We start from the raw sequence: 20,391 nt of genomic DNA on the forward strand, positions 1-20,391 counted from the left end.
TGGTGGTTCGAGAATCTCAAGGTGGCGTCGCCAGACTCGCCACCCGTATTACCTTATTGGGTGTTTTCTGGCTTACCGACCTCGCGGCAAGAATGGGAAATTCGTTTACTGTCCCATTACAGTGAATGCATTATTTTCTCTCTCATAGCATAGAGAGAGAGAGAAAAGTGAAAGGCAGGGAGGTTAACCAGAAGTTTTTCGGTTCGCTACCCTGCAGTGGGGAAGGGAGGTGGATAGAAAGGTAAGGCAGAAAAACAAGAGTAAAAAAAATAAAGAAAAAAAAAACGCGCACGCACGCACGCGCACACACACACGGGAGCATCATAGTCGTGTCGGTTGAGCGCAGAAAGTTCAGCCGTTCAGCAGCGCCTTCATCGCTTTCTGTTTGGCATATTTGTGCGGTGTTGGCAATTGCAGCGACCTGCGCTGCATGTAAAAACAGTTGCACCAATTAGGGCGTCTTTTTGTCAATGTACACTCTAAAAAAGGGCGTATTCTGTTACACATTACTCTACATTCTAAGAAAAAAATCGAGTATTTGGTGAGTATTTCTGCATTGTGGAATAGCGCAAAAAACACACAGGGACACAGGCAAGAGAGACGACCTGCGTCCCTGTGTGTTTTTTGCGCCATTCCACGATGCATTCGTGCCAACTAGCTCGGCTTTCCTTACTACTATTTCTGCCACGGAACAATAATCGCCATCTGGCATGCTCGCGTTTCCTTTCTCGGCTCTCCACTTTACTAGTCGTTCATGTAGGCTCCCTAGAATTCTCGATTACAGTATAAAAAGGGCGTATTTGGGGTGTCTTTTTTCGATCTGTTCATACGCTGTAACGAGAGCGAGTAAAAATGGCGCCTCTTTGTACCGTGACGGTAATATGGGACAAAAAGATCCGCAGCGTGTCCTGGACTGATTTGACTGATGCCAGCCGCGCCAGTGGGAGATGTTGCAGAGATAACTCGGTATATAGATACTAGAGTCTTTTAGCAAGTTACGGAAATACGGTAGGCAAATACGGTAAAGCAGTACGGTACCGCTCCTCCTTTCCCGGTCGTTGAGCGGCCAAAGCACGTGGGAAAGGAGGAACGCTACCGTACTGCCTTACCGTATTTGCGTACTGTATTTCCGTAACTTGCTAAAAGACTCTTCGGCATGCATTCGTAACATCTCGGCAACAGAACCCAGAGCTACGCGGCGCTGGCGTCAATGGAACCATTCCAGGACACGCTGCGGAGCATTAAGCTTGCTGACGACGTCACGCGCTAACGCTGTTCGTGACCTGACTGGATCGAGGTTTTAGAACCGTTCAACTCAGTAAATGTGCGTGAACAACGTATGGAAGCCCCATTACTCATATCCACCCGTTTGTATAATAACTAATAAGAAGAAAGGAAGCTTCGCCCAAATGAAGTTTGTTCGTACAGCGTGATTCACGTGCATTCCGGCGAATACATTTTCGTTCGCAGATCGGGATCGTTTACATGCATGTGTAGCATTTGAACTACTTAACAGCAGAGCATGTGTGACCTGGAATAGGACGCTCAGGTTATATTTGGCACACCTAATAGACGTTTATGACTAATTTGTTCTTGTGCTGTCTTGCGCTACGCCACGTGGGAAGCCACCGTGGGCAGGTTGCAATCCGCACGTCGTCTGCTTCAAAACAACAGCCGCGACATCTACCTTTTACGCTGCATGGCGAAAATAAATAAATTTATAATTTTAAGGCGTCATGTAAAAATTTTGTAGTTACTATAATATGTTAACAAATATATATGTAAATACGTTTTATTTTCTCATTTTTTTAACGCTGCCAGATACGACACCTCGGCGTAAAGCGAAGCGACTTCCTTCCTTTTTGCGTTCGCTCACGGCGAGGGATACGCATCCACAGATGTAAGTGTTTTTTAAATCGATGAATTTCCATGTGTAATAGCTTCGTCGCTAACGATCCTCGACTGTAATAACTGCTGTAGGGCCTCCTCGATAACGTTATAATATTATTTCGGCGCCAAATTGCATGTGCTCGTTTTATTTTGTGCATCTTGTGGAGCTATGCGGCACTTGTCGTAAGCTTGCCATGTCCCGCAAGCGAGCGTGTTCTGACACCTCTCCGATTGTCGAAATAGACCATTTACTTGTGTAATAACCTAATATTAATTGTGTGTTCATTTGCCTTTTCTTTTCCGGTCGCGTTGTCGCGCATATCCTTTCAGTGCGTGTATTTGTAGGTGCCATAGGCGCACGTATTGTGGTGCGACGTGCTAGCCGTAAGCCCTGGCAAGCCGGCCACTCAGACGCTGTCATTGCGAATTTACGATTGCTGTAACCGAAGCGCGTAATTTAAGTTCAACGTAAGACACGAGGAAGCCTGAATACTTCTGTTTGCTTGTTTCTCGATATCTCAACTTCAATCGCGGTGCACCTGCTCGTCGCACGATGCGTACGCCAAGAACTAGTTGAATCGCTGCATTCGATGTCGTTCTTTTTTTTGACGATTTTTGTAGATGGGACGAGTAATCCGGGCTCAGCGTAAGGGAGCTGGAAGCGTATTCCGCTCCCACAACAAGCACAGGAAAGGAGCTCCCAAGCTCCGCGCCGTCGATTACGCCGAGCGTCATGGCTACATCAAGGGAATAATTAAGGTGAGTTCACCGTTCGCTTACCCAAACGTTTCTCTGCCCTCGATTTAAGCATGTGACTTAAGCAGATAACAGAAACGTCACATATGCGAAGTGGCGTTACCGAGTGCGTACTCGTACGCACTGTATTCGTGCCGGTTTCATTGTGTTGCGTGTTCCTGGCATTGAGAAACCCGAAAGGCTTCACTCACACCGTTCACAAGACTATCGCTTGCAGACTGAAGGCTTAGCGCCTTGTTGCTTTGTCAAAAACACGTGGACTTGTTTGTGCCAGTAGGCTGATTCTAGGGCCAGCCTGTTAAAAAAACAGTGAGACTTTGCAGCATGTCAGTTCTACTGCGATGGCGAAAACCTCGCAATTAATTTTTTTTTTCAAGCTTCATGTACTTTTAAAATGATATGATGATTTCGCTGTAATCATACTCTTTCGCTGATCCTTACCTAGGTTAAGGTTAACAGCGCGAAAATAACACACGGCGGACAGGAAAAAGACGGGACCAGCGCTGTAGATGGGACGCCGTGTGTTATTTTCGTGCTGTTAATCTTAAGTATGCACAACCAACTAGCCCAGTCAGCCACTTTATTACCTTACCTAGGTACTCGCAAATGATGCACAATGTAAATTCCTATTCACAGTGCAGCCCAGTTTACATAGTAATACTTCGTAAAACATGCAACATGAACTCTATGAGCTCGTGCATTTTGACAACAAAGCATTTTGATGCGCATTGCCAATGTTTTTGGTGCAAACTAAATCATTGCTTGATGTATGGCATCCCCTTTTCGTAACTACGATTTTGAAGCAGAAATCCTCCAGGACCACGCGTGATCTGATCATGATAATGTAGCCAGTCACTTGTGGGCTGGGAGTACTGAGTGTCACGTTCCGCATCTTACCGGGTCACATTGCTCGTCGTTGCAGGAAATTCTGCACGATCCTGGCCGTGGTGCCCCCCTTGCCCGGGTTGTGTTCCGTGACCCGTACCGGTACAAGCTCAAGAAGGAGCTGTTCCTTGCGGCCGAAGGAATGCACACTGGACAGTTTGTCTACTGCGGCAAGAAGGCTGCCCTCCAGGTGTGTGCGCAAGCCTATTTGCTTTCGATACTGTCATCAATGGCACAGAGGTTTTAACGAAGGTGAAACCACACTCATTTTAAGTATGATTCACGTGTGCTGGTGCGGTATCTACCATTGCAAACCATAGTTTTCAAATCTCGTCATGGACGAAGAAATCAGTTATGGCATAGCTGTTGTGTTTTTACAAAGTCGGGAGTTGAGGTACTGTACCTTGGCACTTCACACAGCATAGTTGCAACATGCTTGCTCGCCACGAACCTTGGTACAGTTCAAGGAAAAAATGGACAGCCAAGTATAGTCTAGGTGATTACATTTGCAACTGACTATTCGAGCAGGCCAGCTAGCTGTAGGAAGCATAATTTGTCGAAGAGTAGGCAAGGTTTAGCAAGTTAAAAGGGGCATTCTGACTTGGTTCTTGGGGCATAAGTGGCCATGGTGACTTTTGTGGCAAAATGTGGTTAGCTACGCGCAGAGAAAGGATAGCTGTGGCAATGAGCCACTTGTGAGGTGATCTCGAAATGTTGCCGGTGAAGCGTCATGCATGGCACCAATTTATAATGCTTGTTCTCGTAGAGGAAGTGCACTTCTGAACTTCATGACCAGGAAAGCATTTAGCGCACTGTGCATGCACTTGCTGTAGCAGCATTGTATGTGTGTCATCCTGTCATTGTAGCTGGGTCCTTTGAAAGCAAAATTTATTATGGGATTAATATAGGCGGGACAGGTGTTCTGGTATGCAAAGTTATGTCATATTGCTACAGGCCAATTCTGTAAATATGGATATGGCAAGACACGATTTCTAGTTTGTGTGTTACATTCGAAAGTTTCAAATTTATACAAGTGTGATCTAATGTTGCAGCTTTTGGAGACAACAGGCTTGAATCCATTACTTGAAATTTTATTACTGTAGATTGTTGCATCTACTCATGAATATTTTGCCTGCCACCCCCTTTTTGTGCACCCCCCTTTTAAACCTCTAAAATAAACTAAAAAAAAAAAACGCGTAAATTATGCAAGTAAATTCCTTTTGGATTGGCAGACAAGGAGTTGGTGTAGTGCCTTTGCAGACTGGCCATTTTGACTGGTTCATGCAGGCAGGTGGCAGTTGCTGTGATGATTTCTACAACTGAAGTGGAAAACCACCTGTGTGGAGGTTTCTTAGAGGCTGTTTCTGAGTGACTGCCAACTCCTGCAGAAGTTGCCAATGGCTGGTTGCAACATTTGGTAATCAGCTTAATCTTTGGGAGACGTTTGGCTGTAATTGCAGTTGTGTGCAGTGCTTTCAGAACGTTTCAGTGCTCAGTATGTGGAAAATCAGTTGTACTAGCGTGACAGGGTGCCTGTTTTGTGAAGCAATCTTGTTTTGTAGGCTTGAACGTCTTACTGGATGTGTCATCTGGTTAGCTGTGACTCAGCAGTGCTCTGACCACATTGTAGTGTGCATATGTTTATTAACTTTAAAGGGGCCGTGCAACACTTTTTCAAGTAATCATTGAATGGCTTCATTAAAAGATCTTATTGCCTCACAAATCGACTGCCACAAAATTTTTTAGAATCAGTCAAGTATGAGCGGAGTTACAGAAATTCATTGCACGCTTGAAGCGCTTTATCCCTTCGTACCAGCAAGTGTGTTGAAAGTTACGCAGGCGAGGAATGCCAAGGGGGCAAAAGGGTGTGCCCGTTCGTCAGCGTGCGTGATGGCCTTTCTTTTCGAATGCGCTGCTTGCTTTCAGTGTGGTCGCAAACGCGTGCACTTGCACATGGCAGCATCCCGCTGCTGCTGCGGTAGCTATGCAGCTCACGATGCTCAAATTAGCCCATGGTCGTGGCGTCATTTGTCGAGAGAAGAGCGACTGATTTCTTGCTGATTTTGAGAATGAACTGTAACTTCCAGGCCACATGCTGCACTATAATGTTTAGCTCGCGTGTTTTCAGAAGCCTCGACTACCAGTCGGCATTGTTTTCTGATCATGCTGAGAAAGTGTTATGGGGTCCCTTTAACGTTGTAGTGGCTTCAGGACACTTAGTGCTGGGTCCATTTGTTGGTTTCAGCTACGCTGAGCCTTGTTCAGCTACAAATGACCCTCGTTTTGGTAACAACTTCCTCTGTTTTGTGTGTGTGTTCCTTCTGCCAGGTGGGCAACGTGCTTCCTGTGGGTGCCATGCCCGAAGGCACTGTGATCTGCAACGTTGAGGAGAAGCCTGGAGACAGGGGCCGCCTGGCACGTACATCTGGCAACTATGCCACAGTGATTGCGCACAACGCCGACACACGCAAGACGCGCATCAAGCTCCCATCGGGTGCCAAGAAGGTACTGCCCTCCGCCAACCGTGCCATGGTAGGCATCATTGCCGGCGGTGGTCGTGTTGAGAAGCCCATCCTCAAGGCCGGCCGTGCGTACCACAAGTACAAGGCAAAGCGCAACTCCTGGCCCAAGGTCCGGGGTGTTGCCATGAACGTAAGTGCTGGCTTGCTCCTTCATTTTGGTATGTGGTGTTTGCACTTAACGTCTTTTCTCGCGTTTAACCCGTGCAGAGAAATACAGAAAATTTTAAACTAACCTTTTCAGACACCACATAGGAACTGTCTGTAGACGTGTCAAATTGACACATTATTTCAAGGCACTGAATAGTCTATTTTAACAGATGTGTGATTAATTAACCTAATTAGACTATAATTAAATATATATTTATCCTGAAGTCATTCATGCTCTGCTTTTGCATAAAGAGAATGAAATCTCAGGCTAGGGTTACAGTGCAAATTTGTTTTCACTTATGTTCATTTTAAACAAAGAAGAATTGTACATTTGTTGTGGCTTGCGGCAAGCGGCACGTCAAACATGGTAGTGCCTTCAGCAAAGTGACTATATTCAACAGTACACTGCAAGATGAAGTTCAGTGAAGAAGCACTTATTACACAGGAGGTTCAATTCATCAAAAGGTCAGCGTGCCTTGCACTTTCATAGCCACTAGTTGACGCAACTAGCAAAAACAAGTGGTGGACACAGTTGTGTACAAAGCGTCTCAAAGGGTTAAAGTCAAAACTGAAAATGCTAATCCTGACGTGCCAGGAGGCTTTACAGCAGTGCTTCACAGCTATGCAAGGAAGCTAGCAATACAAGGAACGGTTGCACACACCATACTACCCACTTCGCTTCTTCATCCATGTGAAAACTTAAAAATGCAGAAAATGTGTGATGCGACTTGTTGCGCCTAGCTCAGCACAACTGATTCAAAGTGCACTGACAAGCTGGAAGTGCTGTATCCTCATCTTTATGCTGTGTGAACTTGAGGCAACGGTGATGATGCTGGCCCCACCAGCAACTTCAAAAAAGGGTTGGTTGTGGATGCAGTTTTGGTTATAGTCTTGCATCAAATTTCACCATCCGATAAATTTAGATTTTTTAAAATAAAGGAGCGTTACAATGTGACAAATGGTGTAATAATTTGTTATAAGCTACTAGTTCTTGCATTGAAGTCATCCTGGGGGCAGGTTGAAAATAGACGATTTTGACTAGAAATGTGTGTTCGGCAAACGCACTGCCTCAAAGGTGGACGTGGTTGCTGTGTATTAGTCATTGGTGTGATTGAGCACGTGTAATATGACCAACCAAGTTTGAATTGTCAGGTGATGGCTAATTGTACGATCTGGATAATGAATGTTTGGTCCCATAGGAATGTATGGGCAAAGAATGGCTTTTCCAGTCAAAATCTTGTCAACCAGAGCCTAACTAATGGAAGTATATGCAGTACATGATACCATATGAAATGTAATGATGTTCTAAAAAGTGACAGTTACGCTGCAGGTGATGGCTTAATTTGAGCTCCTATCTGCAAGGTACACTAAATCTGCTGGCATCAGTTTGTGTCTCAACTATTTCAAGGAGTTTGGAAATGCGCAGCGTTGATGTGCAGCTGTAGGAAGAGCCTTCGTCAGTCTGACAGTTGAAAAAAAAAAAAAAAGAAAAGAAACATTGGGCCAGTGCAGTGGTTGGAGGTTGGATACCCTGCCGTGATGATTTCTATTGCTGAACATTGCTGTGGAAAGTCTCTAGAGGCTGTTTCTGAGCAGTGGAACTTCATCTTCACTACTGCACGTACCAATGAAGCAGAGGGTTTGATATTGTTCTTAGACTCAAAATACCAAAAGAAATCAAATTTCTAATGTTTTCACAGCATTTGTACCGATGTCAAGCCACATGGCACTGGCAACGGTGTGGCAAGCAAATGTAAAACATTTCTGTGGTATTCCACAGTACTGCAGACATTTACAGTGGGCTTCGTATTACTACTGCTGCATTGTCAATGATGTGCCGTAGGCACCGCCATTTGGTAGCATTCCAAGGAACTGTGCTTCTTGTTGCATAACTCATCAGTGTGGCATTGTGAGTGCTGAACACAATCTGTTCTTTGCTGGCTGGATAAAACTGGGTGATTTGATTTTGGCACACAACTGCGAATGTGACGCCTCCTCTGCCATGGCCACGTCGCACGGTTTTTTGTGACATAGAGTTTCAGCTTAATGCAATGCCACCATGAATGGGATCTGAGATGGGACTTTGGTGATTCAGAAAATAATATTTTGCAGTTTGGATATGAACAGACTTAAAAAGATTGTGCAAGAGCACCTCCTAGCTCTGCATGGAGGGGTCCATTAGCAGGACATACCACGTAGTGATTCCTGGTGCAGACTACTGTCCTTTGTGTTTGAGAACAGCACTTGAGGAGGCCGTATGATAAATTTTACACCCTCTCTATCCCATGCAGCCCGTCGAGCACCCTCACGGTGGTGGCAACCACCAGCACATCGGCAAGGCCTCGACTGTCAGGAGGGATGCCTCGGCTGGTCGCAAGGTGAGTTGTTCTGTGGTTAACTTGATGCATTGTGTCGCCATGCAAAGGCTGGCTTTCTTTATAAATCTTACTGGCACTTGTACTAGTGAAATACAGTAGAACTCCGCTGTTACATTCCTTCCTGATGCGTTTTCCTGCCTGTTACGTCGTTTTCCGCCGGTCCCGGCACAGCTCCCATAGGGTACAATGTATTGGGATCCCTCCTGTTACGTCGTAACTGTGGGACTGTTCCCGTATGATACGTCGCAAAGTGTGCTCCGAGCCGACCGAGTGAGTACCTAAGAGAGTGGCCATGGTGACTTTTCACGCAGCTTGGCCTGGTTTGACCGTAACATTAGCCACATGAGAGGCCCAAGCGACAGATACTTTCGGTTGACACAAACAAAAGCATAGCCTTCAAGATACGTATTTCAAAGATGGCGCCTATGACGTAAATGCTCGCGAAGCAAGGCCTTCGAGATTTGTATTGCAAATATGGGGTCTATGACGTAATTACTTGCGAAAGCAAGGCCTCCGAGATAGGCATTTACTTCTGCCATTGCGTTCATCGTGTTGGCGCAGAGTTTCATACAATTATTGTAAGAAACTCTATACGTTGGCATTTATTTGTCGGTGTTGTTCGAGCAGGTTGGTGTTCATGTGGTCGTGCGCACGGTTCGCTGTTGGACTCGCCGCGCTGGTCGTGCTTGCATGTGCTTAGTTCTTTCACGCCTACAGCTGTTGGTGCTAAAAAAATCACGGATGACACCGTCCCCAGCTCCGTGTTTCTATCCGTCGACTAGACCGTGGCTGAGTGCGCCAATGTGTGCACCAGTGACGAAATTTAGGAGTTGGTGGAGCCGCTTTCGGGGGTACTTCTACTTTCGCGAGGCGTTCGACCGTTTACTACAAGCCACGGTGGTCCGACACTATGCCAATGGTCCTACAGTATCGCTCGGCGACACCGACGCAACCGGCGACAATCTCTCGAAGGTATCGCCATAAGCGATCGTTTGTCAGGTGTAGGCCGTGGTGGCACAAGATTTATGAAAAGGATGCGAGACTGCAGGTGCTCGAAAAACTTTTCGTGCTGCTCGGACATGAGTAAAAGCACCAGGCAATGTTACACGTTTTTTTCACGCGTAAGCATTGAAATAAAATTCTGTACCACTAAATATTTCGTCGTTTTTCCTGTTTTTCGGCTCTTGCGTTTCCCGTCTCTTACGTTCATTTCCCACGGTCCCTTCAAAAACGTATCAGCGGGGTTTTACTGTATTGTGGCTGCTTTGTGTTAGTCATTTACACTTCGAGGCACAACTGACAACTGGCTGTAGTCAGTTGTCATTTCCTATTCGTATTCCCAGTAAAGGCTATCTGGGCACACTCTACAAAGAGTTCAGTTTTAATAAACTCATTACTACAGCAAAGCACCTTTACTCCTGCTGCAGTTGCAGCAGAAGGTGCCCCAGTAGCAAACAAACTTTATTAACATTCAGCTGGAGCAGAGTGCTTGTGAAAGAGACGTAAATGTTTCCATTAATGTTTTCGGCATGAAAAATCTACCACATGGGCTTTTTTTAAAAAAAGGAGTTTGTGAGAGTATAGCACACATTGTTGTGGGCTGTGAAATGCCTGTAAGAAATGTTTGGTGATGTCAGCTCATTTTAGTAGGAATGGCAAGAACACTTTCTTTACCACAGTAGTAAAAAAAGATTGTTTCTGCCAGAAATATTTTAAGCTTGGCACTACTTGATATAACAGACAGATATGGCAAAGAGTCTGGCCTTGCGGATTTCAGCTCGTAACAAATATGTGCTTATGATGAATATATTGGATACAACGAAGGTATTTTTGTGTTAGATGCAGCTTCACTACAACTAGCTTAGAGTGTATCGTGCGACTACCTTCCCTCTTGTGCCATCTGATGTTCATTCACTAACACTTGGCTCTATGTATGTTTAGTCAGCTGTCTAGGGCTTTTTGATGAGCCTGTGGTTTGAAACATTAGGTAGATATTCATATTTTTGTTGCTGTTTGTTTAATGGTAGAGTTACTCAAGACAGGGGAAAGACTCACCTGCGCTGCTTCTTTTTCTCCAGGTCGGTCTCATTGCTGCCAGGCGGACGGGTCGTATTCGTGGTGGCAAGGTCAATGCCCAGGGCAAGGACGATTAGGCTTGTCTTGGGTGTTTGTGTTAATAATAAAACAGGATGCCTCGACCAAATCTTGGGGAGTGTCTTGTGTTGCTCACTTCTTAAGAATCTAAGCTGGGTTTCAAGGTGTGGCTTCCTCAGCAGTACTGACAAAACTGAAGGTGAAACAACTTGTGAGTGCAGTGACATAATGCAGCGCTAAAAAACACACACCACAAAGTAAGGAATGCAAACCGACGGGACAGGCGCTACCCCTTACTTAGTGGTGTGTGTTTTTTAGCGCTGCATTATGTCACTCGGCAAGCACCAACTCGCCCAACAACACGTTCTTGTGAGCTCAATTTGTGTGGGCATGCACACGTCTGTACGAATTTCAATGGCAAATATGGCTAAGAACATACTTAAAAGGGATTTGAAAGTGTACTGCACAAGTGAGCACTAAACGCAGCACCTTGCCAAGTCATCAGCTTGGACTTAACGTAAAAACTACAGGCTGCAAATGCTTCTAGCCTCTAATGTAAACAGAAAACTGCGTCACGAGAGACTGGAGTCTTGATGCCGTCGTGTCTGGATGATGATGGCTAGGATATTGAAAGGCCCATGCAAGTGTAACATACAAAATAGTGCCAACTACCGTATGACGCTCCCGTGCTCCCAGTGCTGCATACCTGTCTCCCGTGTTTTCCAGGAGACTTGGATTTCGACCATTTCTTATGTTTGTACGGTTGGCAGGAAAAATCTTCCGGAAATCGAAATTTATGTGCGTGATCTGGCCACACTGACAAAAATCCAACCCAATCCGATCTAGGCTTTTTGCGAACAATGCGAGAGAGAGAGAATGCGAATTTATGACGATGTACACCATGGAGTATCTTGATGTAAACGCACAGTTCATCTCGGTGATACGAAACCTGCTGATACGAATTCGTGAAATTCTCCAGCTGAATTCCACTGTGTCCAGTGGTCGAAAATTCGGATGTTGCCGAACGCTTTTCCGCGTTGCGGCGGGCACTTTGGTACCGAAACCGTCGAGCGACGGCCGAAAGCAGCGTGCTGGAAGCTCCGAAAGTACGCGCGCGGCCAGCGCACACCCTGTCAGAACTGTGGTTGTATGCCACGACCACTGTGGACGAAACCGCGGTTGATCTTGACACTGTCATGTATGGCGACGGCGAAACTGACGGAACTCCGAAAGTGCACACGCGTCCAACTCTCATCCAGTCTAAGCGACGCTCCTTTCCGCAAACGCTGCGGACGAAACCGCGGCAGATGCCATCGTAGATAACAAACGACGTAATGTTGAAGGCACGTCTTCCTGTTTCAGGAAATTCATTTTCTTTCATCGGAAAGGAATATAATCACCGCTGCTCTATAGTGTGCAGAACTGTTGAGTGTTTTAGTTGGGCCGCATTGGGGGAGCTAAAGAATGTTTCCGCTTGAGTTTCCGATTACCTGCGTCGCCTTGCCAAGGTTTTGCAGCGATCGCGGTGGCTTGGAACAAGGTGAGGAATAAGGCAGTGGACTCGAGTACTTTGGGAAGCCCAGCTTTCAAGATTGTCCCGCAGCTTGATCTACCGGACCATGGAAATGGTCAAGGTGCACGGTTTTCTGGACTAATAATTGTTGGGGTTGAACGTCTCAAAACAACGATACGATTATGAGAGACGATGGCTCCGGAAATGTCGACCACCTGGGGTTCTTTAACGTGCACCTAAACCTAAGCACGCGGACCTCACGTAGTTTCGCCTCCATCGAAAGTGCAGCGGCCGCGGCCGGGATTCGACCCCGCGACGTGGGTTTCTGGACTAAGGAGACTGAATTGACAGCCGGGCTAGTTGGTTTTGAGTAATCTCGAATTGATTTGTGCAGGGCAAAAAAAAAAAAAAAAAAAAAAAAAAAAAAACTCGGACGGCAAAGAAGCACACACGCCCAGCGCTGTTTATTTATGTCCCTCCCTCCCTCTCTCTCAGCAAGAATGAATTCACAGAGTTCTAAACGCGCACAAACAGCTCAAAATCGTTATACTACAACTAGGGACCGTACTACAACTGAATCTCGCCAGCTGCTATAAGTAGCCGTTGCCAATGTGATCGGCGGGCAGCCTTCTTGAATTACATTCAGAATGAGACACTGTCCGGCTATTCAAAAAAAAAAAAAAAATCACAGCATATCCACGGAGTGAATGATGATGAGTGGGCGAAGCTGCGGAGGTTCATCGGTAAACCGTGAATCTTCCGTGAATTCTGCCCAGTACATCATCACCGACGTGAGATCGGGCGCGTTTATACTAAAGGTTCGATGAGTTATGACGACTTGCAGCTCACTTTAATTTTACATGTACGCTGTGAATTTTCATTGTTTAGAAAACCATTGCTTTAGAAAACATCTGGCGTCTTTCGTTAAGCAGCTGGCGTCTTTTCGTTTTGCTTTAGAAACATCTGGCCTTCTTTCGTTTTGCTTTTACAAAACATCTGGCGCCTTTCGTTGGTTTATTTCATCAATCAACGGCGTTTTGAACAAAATTTTTATTGTTTAATCACGCACAGGAGAAATCTCACCAGGCACTACCTTGGAGGTAAACAATGGCTGCTAATGGGAATGAGAGACAGAAGAAGTCGGCTTTTAGCTAACACTTACACTTCTACTTCTACTAACGTTTCCTACTGGAACATGCCAATGGCTGCTAATGGGGAATGAGAGACAGAAGAATTCGGCTTTTAGTTAACGCGCACGCTGCGAATTTTTTATTGTTCAACAACGCACAGGAAAAATCTCCCACCGACACCACCTTGGAGGTCAAAGCGTAAGATTAGTTACGCACTACGACTACTACGACTACGACTACGAGGGACGAACGGGTGCCGCCTTAAGGAGCTTCGCCCCTAAAAATGTTTAGGTATTGTTCAGCATAGTAATGCGCTGTTTAGTGTGCACACGTAATTTTAACACCGCATAGATTCGTGACGTCGCATAACAAGCACGTGATTTTAAGGCAAACCGAAAATTTTTGACGGCATATTTTTGTTCATTGATTAATGACCAAAAATATGCCGTATTGAAAATAGTGTATTCTCTTATTTTTTATGTAGTCGTGCATGAGTGGTCATTATGCAATGGATCATTTTGGGGTCATTTAATTGTGGCATCGCGTAACGAGCAGGTGCAGTGCGCATGACCCAGAAAATTTCGGCCAATCATAAACAGTTAACGACAATGCAAAAGGAAACAATGCCGGGTAGTTTAACGTTATAATCACTTACATTAAAAAAATTACAACATCTCCCACTAAAGGGAACCATGTGGGGATGCGAAGCAGAGCATGGGTCAACTTAATGTTCCGTTCATCACGGGCACCTTGCCTGATGTTAACGCGTCCTTGCAAGTGGAGCACACCATTAATTCACTGTAGTTGCTGTTGCTGTTACTCGTCCCGAATTCTTGTTGGAGCACGCCATCACGTGATTGCTGAGAGAGTGTAAGGAACGCGAGCGCGTGCCAGCACTCATGGGTTTGTCTGCGTTACGCCAAGCTAGAACAGCATACGGCAGCCCGGGCCCCTAAAGTGCTCTGCACGTATCATCATCAAGGCGGTCGAAGAACAAGAGGAAGAAGACATCTCCTTGGCGCGAGCGCGCGCTCAGATGGCTATGCTAGGTGGTAGAAAGCGGACAGTCGCCAATGGAAATACGGACACAGCCCCGAGCAAAAGCTGCTTCGCATCTAAAATTGTGCTTACACCGTTTACATAGGCGTACTTACTTGGAGGGCCTTCCAAGAAAAGTATAAGACAGGACAAACAGGACCAGCGCTGTTCAGCGCTGGTCCTGTTTGGTCTCACTTGTCTTTGTTGTATTGCGCTGTTTTCTACGATGAAGTTCGCACGCTCCAAGCAAAGTTGCAAATACAAACATGATAAGTATAAGGAATGTACTACGCCTCTAATACCACAAATTCTTACTTAAAAAGAACTTTTGGTTGACAAGTTAACAATAATAGTAATATAATAATAGTAATAATACTAACAATACGCTAGAAATACTATTTCGACTAGGAGAAACCAAGGATACGCAATCCTGAATATCTGCAAGAAAGTGCAGTACTAATTACAGAAAAAAAAGGTGCAGTCACTGCTACCTATGTAACAAACGCAATTATTAGTGAGCAGCTTCGAGACATTAACGAAATTTCATTGAATAATACAAATCTATACTACTGGCGAGGCTGCCATCGGCATAATTGTATTGATGCATAAAGTTGTGGGGGTGATGTATAAAAACTGTTGCTTGCAATAAACTATCACATGTACAGCCCGTATATATACGGTTGTCCCAGTGTATGCTACGTAGGACTGACTGTACTTTTTCTATAATGTTATTAAACACTGCTAACCAAATTTTATCTCTATATATGAAAAATCACATCAAATTGAGAGCGAATGCAGTTCTCTCTCTCTCCACATATATATATCGAACGGAGTGAAGGAGGCCAGCCTCCCCCCCACTGCACCAGGAGTTGCTACTAATGAAATACGCGCTTACACTTGATCGGTCAAAGCGAGATCACGTGACCTGCTGGCTCAAGCAATGGCGTTGCAGTGAACGCCTCGCGTCACGTGATTTGCCGCCGGCGCCATGGCAGGATATCGTGTAATCGTACACATTGCCGGAAGTCCTACCAAGTGTGTGCTCCTGACCCTCTTAAGCGCCCAGGTGCATTGCCGTGGTTTATTATAATGTATGTCTCTAAGCGCCGCAATGCGAGAACTTGTTCCAATTCAAGGCTGACACTGGATCTACTGCTTCCAGGCGCGCCCGCTCCGGGTGGCGAACTTCAGCCTTTTGGCGGCGCTCTCATGACGGAGGCTGTAAAGACACGACATACGTAGCCCATTACACGCAGTGCGTACGCGTGTCTTGTCCTCCCTTTCGTGTACCTCGATTGAAACATACCGGGAGCTAAGGCCATGGCCCGAGCCCGCCGAGCGCTGTGTCACACGTGCGATTTCCTAAAATGGCGAAGTCGATAACTTCAAAGATGCTCGCAAAGGGTTACTGCGTCACAATGCGCCCTGCAACGTTTATTTTCCGAGAGCGTCAAGCTATTACTGCCGTAGTAGCACCACGAGATTACACGCAGACGTCGTCCAATATACTCTACGCAAAGTCATTACAATTAGGCCGCGAAATTCTGCTTACTAAGCAGCAACGATGCACACATACTATTTGGGAAACTGCAACTAAGCTGTCATGCATGTCCCGCACGAGGACGACGCAGCAGCCGTCGTCAAATTATGTGGCGAAGTGTTCCTCCAGCGGGCAGACTCAAAAGTGAATGAGTTCTAAATATGAGGCCTGCACGCGCAAATTTTCTGCCACCTGCTCTCCGGCAAGCACTGGGTCTCGTTGCTATACCAATCCAGCCTGTGGAGAAAATTCACGTGGTTCTCCTGCGAGGGCGACTCTCCGCGCAGTTCTCCGTACACCTCGAAGTGGGCAGTCGGTCTCGTGGTTATCACGACGCGAAGCAGCACCTTGCCGGCGACGCGACCTCCGAGAACCGAAGATTCTTGGACGGTGTCGAGCTCCCACAATATGCACCGTCCAGGAAAGTGCAGCTCCGCGAGGGCGTTGATGTAAGACACGGCATAGCGGGCAAAAGACGTGGCCACCCTGTTGCCTTCTAGATTGACGCGATCGCCGAAACACGCGCAGAATTCCGACGGCACAAAGGCGTCCGCGCACGTTCTCTCGGGTGGTATTCTGTCCATGAGGCTCAGTCCCATGTTTGTAGAACCTTTTCCGAGAGCGGGAAGACTGGACAACGCCACCAGAGTGGCGTGCAAGTCGTAATGTGTGACCAGACGACGCTGATTGACCTCCAGTTGCACAGCGGCTTCGGGGTGTTCAGCCAGGAAGCGTTTGGGAAGCGCCAGGAAACATACCGGGTTCTTGTCTTCGTAGCGACCTATTTCGCCTATCCTGAACGGACCTATGCGAGGGCCGTGGTCGCCAATGAAGAACAGGGCCGTATTCTCGAGCACGGCGTGCTCGGAAAGTTCTCGGATAAAGTCCTCCAGCATTCCGTCCATAATCTGCAGCCCGTTCACGTGATTGTGAGTGAGATAGCTAAGCCACACGAATGAAAACATGGGCTCGTGCCGATTGATCTTTAGCACCTGACCGACGTAATCAACGAGCGCCTTCGTCTTTAGTCGGGAACCTACGCAGTAGCGCTCATCGAAGTGCGTCTCGTCCATCAGCCGTAGGATGGACACAGGGTAGTATTCAGCAGGCGCGCGTGCGAAGCCAGTGAAGTTCGGATATGTGAAGAGGCCGTAATGAGGCATTTCCTCGACATACGCCGTTGCGTAACCTCTGCTCTTGTACAAGTTCCAGACAAAGGGAAGCACCTCGACCATCTGGGAACGAGCGATAAGACTCTCTGCGTCATGTCCGGCCAGCCCGGTGAGTAAAGGAATCAGGTTTGCGAAGGAAGCGTCTCCGACCTTGTTGAACGCGATAAATTCGAACGCGGACAAATCTTGTTTCAGGAACTTGCGCGTTCGTTTCATGTGGCGGTGGAAGTTCATTCGCGAGGTCGAGTCTAAGCCAAGTATGAGGATGCTCGTCGAATTCGTTTTGCGTGAAAGAGCTGTCTCGTTCCACGCGGGACCAGTCAAGGACTCGTGGAGACGCTTCTTTGGTTGAGGTACGAAAAAGTAGTCTTCAAAAAGTAGGCTCCCGTTCGTCTTGCAAGAGATCTGCACGTACTCAGCTTCGACTGTACTTCCGTTAGTGAGCAGCACAGGCGGACCGAACACGATCGATGTGTCGGGAACACTCGCGTTGTTGTCTCTGAATACTTCTCGGTAGTAGCAGTAGATATCCCGGTCCGAGACGTTGTAACCGCGTCGAAGGGCGTCACTGTCTATCGTAAACCTGTTGAAGTCCTGAACGAAGACGGTGAGGTTGCGACTGGCGCAGAGGGCTTCGTACGTGGCGTTCTCTGCGAAATATCGCCTGATTATCCAATGGTAAGGATTGTAGAGGGGCAGCGAACATCCTGGAGTCTTCAGCAGGTATCCGTCGTAGTGAATCGTCATGTTTCTGAACACTGGCCTCAGTACAGACACTTCGAACCAAAAGAATTTGTATAGAAACACAACGTAGGCGACACCCAGTAAGATCCGTTTCGCCCACCGACGGCGCAGTGGCAGCCTTGCCATATTGAACACTTCTTTTTCATTTCCCAGGGAGTGTGCCGACGGTTGTCATGATGATGATGATGTCCTAGAAACAATGGCGGTACCTGTGAGCGTAGGTTTGGTCACCCACTGTTCATCTATTGGGGGGAGGGGGGGGTTGGAAATATGCAGATTCTTTGACGGCAATGCCGGCCGGGGACCCCTGCTGCCGGGGACGAAAGGCAGGCCGCGCGCGCCTCTCTCACTGTAACCACACAGCACATGGACTCTGCGAGGGAAGAAAACGAGGGCTTCTCGAGAGAGGTAACGCTACACGTACACGCCAGCGCATCGCATTACTCGTGGTGCGCTAGGAAAAGGTGATGCGCTATTGTCGCATATTGCCGCATTCATGTAAACGCGACGAGTGGCGTAAATCACGGGGTGGTCAGGGGGTTCCTGCCCCCTCCCCCCCCCCTGTGTTCAGGCTTGGAGGAGGGGGGGACACGCTTTTACTTGACACGACGCTAAGTCATGGCCGTGGTTAAGATATGGGGCGACAATGTGCTCATTCACGGCCGCACTGCACGCTACGGTAGCGTTCCAATGTAGTAATGGCCTTTCCCACTCGCCCAAGACGCGTTGTGCATGATATGCCTGCCCAGCGCCTCCTGGCCTGCCTCGCCAAGGAAGTTTGGCGAGGCGTCGTTGCACGTACACCTCTCCCCATTCGAGTCATGTCCGAGCGCGCGTACTACCAACGCCACCTAAAGAAGCTTCTTTAGGTGGCGTCAAGCAAATTAAGTGAGTGGTAAGCTAATTAGTTGAAGTATATTAGCGAGGTTAATTAGTGAGAGTTGGTTATAATAATTAAATTATGTGAATACCGACTTAATGAGCCAACGTTAATTAGATTTAATGACTGATTGTTACATTAGTGACAGTTAATTAGTGATAGTTAATTAGGGAACGTTGGACGTCGATATGAAGTGCACGATAAAACAACCACGCCGCACGGCTTTCGCCTTCGAGTCGTCTTAGGCGAATGCATAAGGGACCGTGTTTTTTCGGGAGCAGCAACTTCTGTAATGTCCCTTTATTAGAGGCTTCTTTAAAGCTGTCTTCTCCGCAACAGGACGCCTTGTGTGGAGAAACTCGCTTCTTTGATTTTGTTTGATCTTTGAACCCTGTGTGCTCCACGAGAAGGTACTTCTTTTTCTAGGTTAGCCAACGCCCTCTATGATGCCGGTATTGGAGGCTTCTTTAAAGCTGTCTTCTTCTCAACAGCACGCCTTTGTTTGATCTTTGAAGACTGTGCTCCACGAGAAGATACTTTTTTTCTAGGTTAGCCAACACCCTCTATGATGCCGGTATTGGAGGCTTCTTTAAAGCTGTCTTCTCCTCAATAGGACGCCTTGTGTGGAGAAACTCGCTTCTTTGATTTTCTTTGATCTTTGAACCCTGTGTGCTCCACGAGAAGGTACTTCTTTTTCTAGGTTAGCCAACGCCCTCTATGATGCCGGTATTGGAGGCTCCCTTAAAGCTGTCTTCTCCACATCAAGACACCTTGCGTGGAGAAACTCGCTTCTTTGATTTTCTTTGATCTTTGAACCCTGTGTGCTCCACGAGAAGGTACTTTTTTTCTAGGTTAGCCAACACCCTCTATGATGCCGGTATTGGAGGCTTCTTTAAAGCTGTCTTCTTCTCAACAGCACGCCTTTGTTTGATCTTTGAAGACTGTGCTCCACGAGAAGATACTTTTTTTCTAGGTTAGCCAACACCCTCTATGATGCCGGTATTGGAGGCTTCTTTAAAGCTGTCTTCTCCGCAACAGGACGCCTTGTGTGGAGAAACTCGCTTCTTTGATTTTGTTTGATCTTTGAACCCTGTGTGCTCCACGAGAAGGTACTTCTTTTTCTAGGTTAGCCAACGCCCTCTATGATGCCGGTATTGGAGGCTCCCTTAAAGCTGTCTTCTCCACATCAAGACACCTTGCGTGGAGAAACTCGCTTCTTTGATTTTCTTTGATCTTTGAACCCTGTGTGCTCCACGAGAAGGTACTTCTTTTTCTAGGTTAGCCAACGCCCTCTATGATGCCGGTATTGGAGGCTTCTTTAAAGCTGTCTTCTCCGCAACAGGACGCCTTGTGTGGAGAAACTCGCTTCTTTGATTTTGTTTGATCTTTGAACCCTGTGTGCTCCACGAGAAGGTACTTCTTTTTCTAGGTTAGCCAACGCCCTCTATGATGCCGGTATTGGAGGCTTCTTTAAAGCTGTCTTCTTCTCAACAGCACGCCTTTGTTTGATCTTTGAAGACTGTGCTCCACGAGAAGATACTTTTTTTCTAGGTTAGCCAACACCCTCTATGATGCCGGTATTGGAGGCTTCTTTAAAGCTGTCTTCTCCTCAATAGGACGCCTTGTGTGGAGAAACTCGCTTCTTTGATTTTCTTTGATCTTTGAACCCTGTGTGCTCCACGAGAAGGTACTTCTTTTTCTA

General features: G+C 46.8%; 2 protein-coding genes across 2 annotated transcripts; one reads left to right on the forward strand and one right to left on the reverse strand.

Moving 5' to 3' along the window:
* The first annotated feature begins 1,803 nt into the window (after positions 1-1,803).
* On the forward strand, positions 1,804-10,781 carry LOC119386993 (60S ribosomal protein L8). Its single transcript, XM_037654292.2, has 6 exons — positions 1,804-1,900; positions 2,512-2,649; positions 3,569-3,721; positions 5,860-6,183; positions 8,492-8,578; positions 10,657-10,781. Exons 2-6 carry the CDS (start codon positions 2,512-2,514, stop codon positions 10,729-10,731), a joined length of 777 nt encoding a protein of 258 aa, XP_037510220.1. The 5' UTR covers positions 1,804-1,900; the 3' UTR covers positions 10,732-10,781.
* Positions 10,782-16,048: 5,267 nt separating this feature from the next.
* Positions 16,049-17,812, reverse strand: LOC119385782 (uncharacterized). Its single transcript, XM_037653168.1, has one exon. It carries the CDS (start codon positions 17,810-17,812, stop codon positions 16,049-16,051), a length of 1,764 nt encoding a protein of 587 aa, XP_037509096.1.
* Between the last annotated feature and the right edge of the window lie 2,579 nt (positions 17,813-20,391).

This window comes from Rhipicephalus sanguineus, chromosome 3 (genome assembly GCF_013339695.2).
Source record: "Rhipicephalus sanguineus isolate Rsan-2018 chromosome 3, BIME_Rsan_1.4, whole genome shotgun sequence".
NCBI lineage: Eukaryota > Metazoa > Arthropoda > Arachnida > Ixodida > Ixodidae > Rhipicephalus > Rhipicephalus sanguineus.

What these genes read in the sequence shown, in the direction of transcription:
- LOC119385782 (XM_037653168.1), bottom strand. Translation starts at nt 17,812, where the DNA reads ATGACGATTCACTACGACGGATACCTGCTGAAGACTCCAGGATGTTCG.
- LOC119386993 (XM_037654292.2), top strand. Translation starts at nt 2,512, where the DNA reads ATGGGACGAGTAATCCGGGCTCAGCGTAAGGGAGCTGGAAGCGTATTC. An exon ending in GCAAGAAGGCTGCCCTCCAG is followed by an intron (nt 3,722 to 5,859) that starts GTGTGTGCGCAA and finishes TCCTTCTGCCAG; the next exon opens with GTGGGCAACGTGCTTCCTGT. An exon ending in ATGCCTCGGCTGGTCGCAAG is followed by an intron (nt 8,579 to 10,656) that starts GTGAGTTGTTCT and finishes CTTTTTCTCCAG; the next exon opens with GTCGGTCTCATTGCTGCCAG.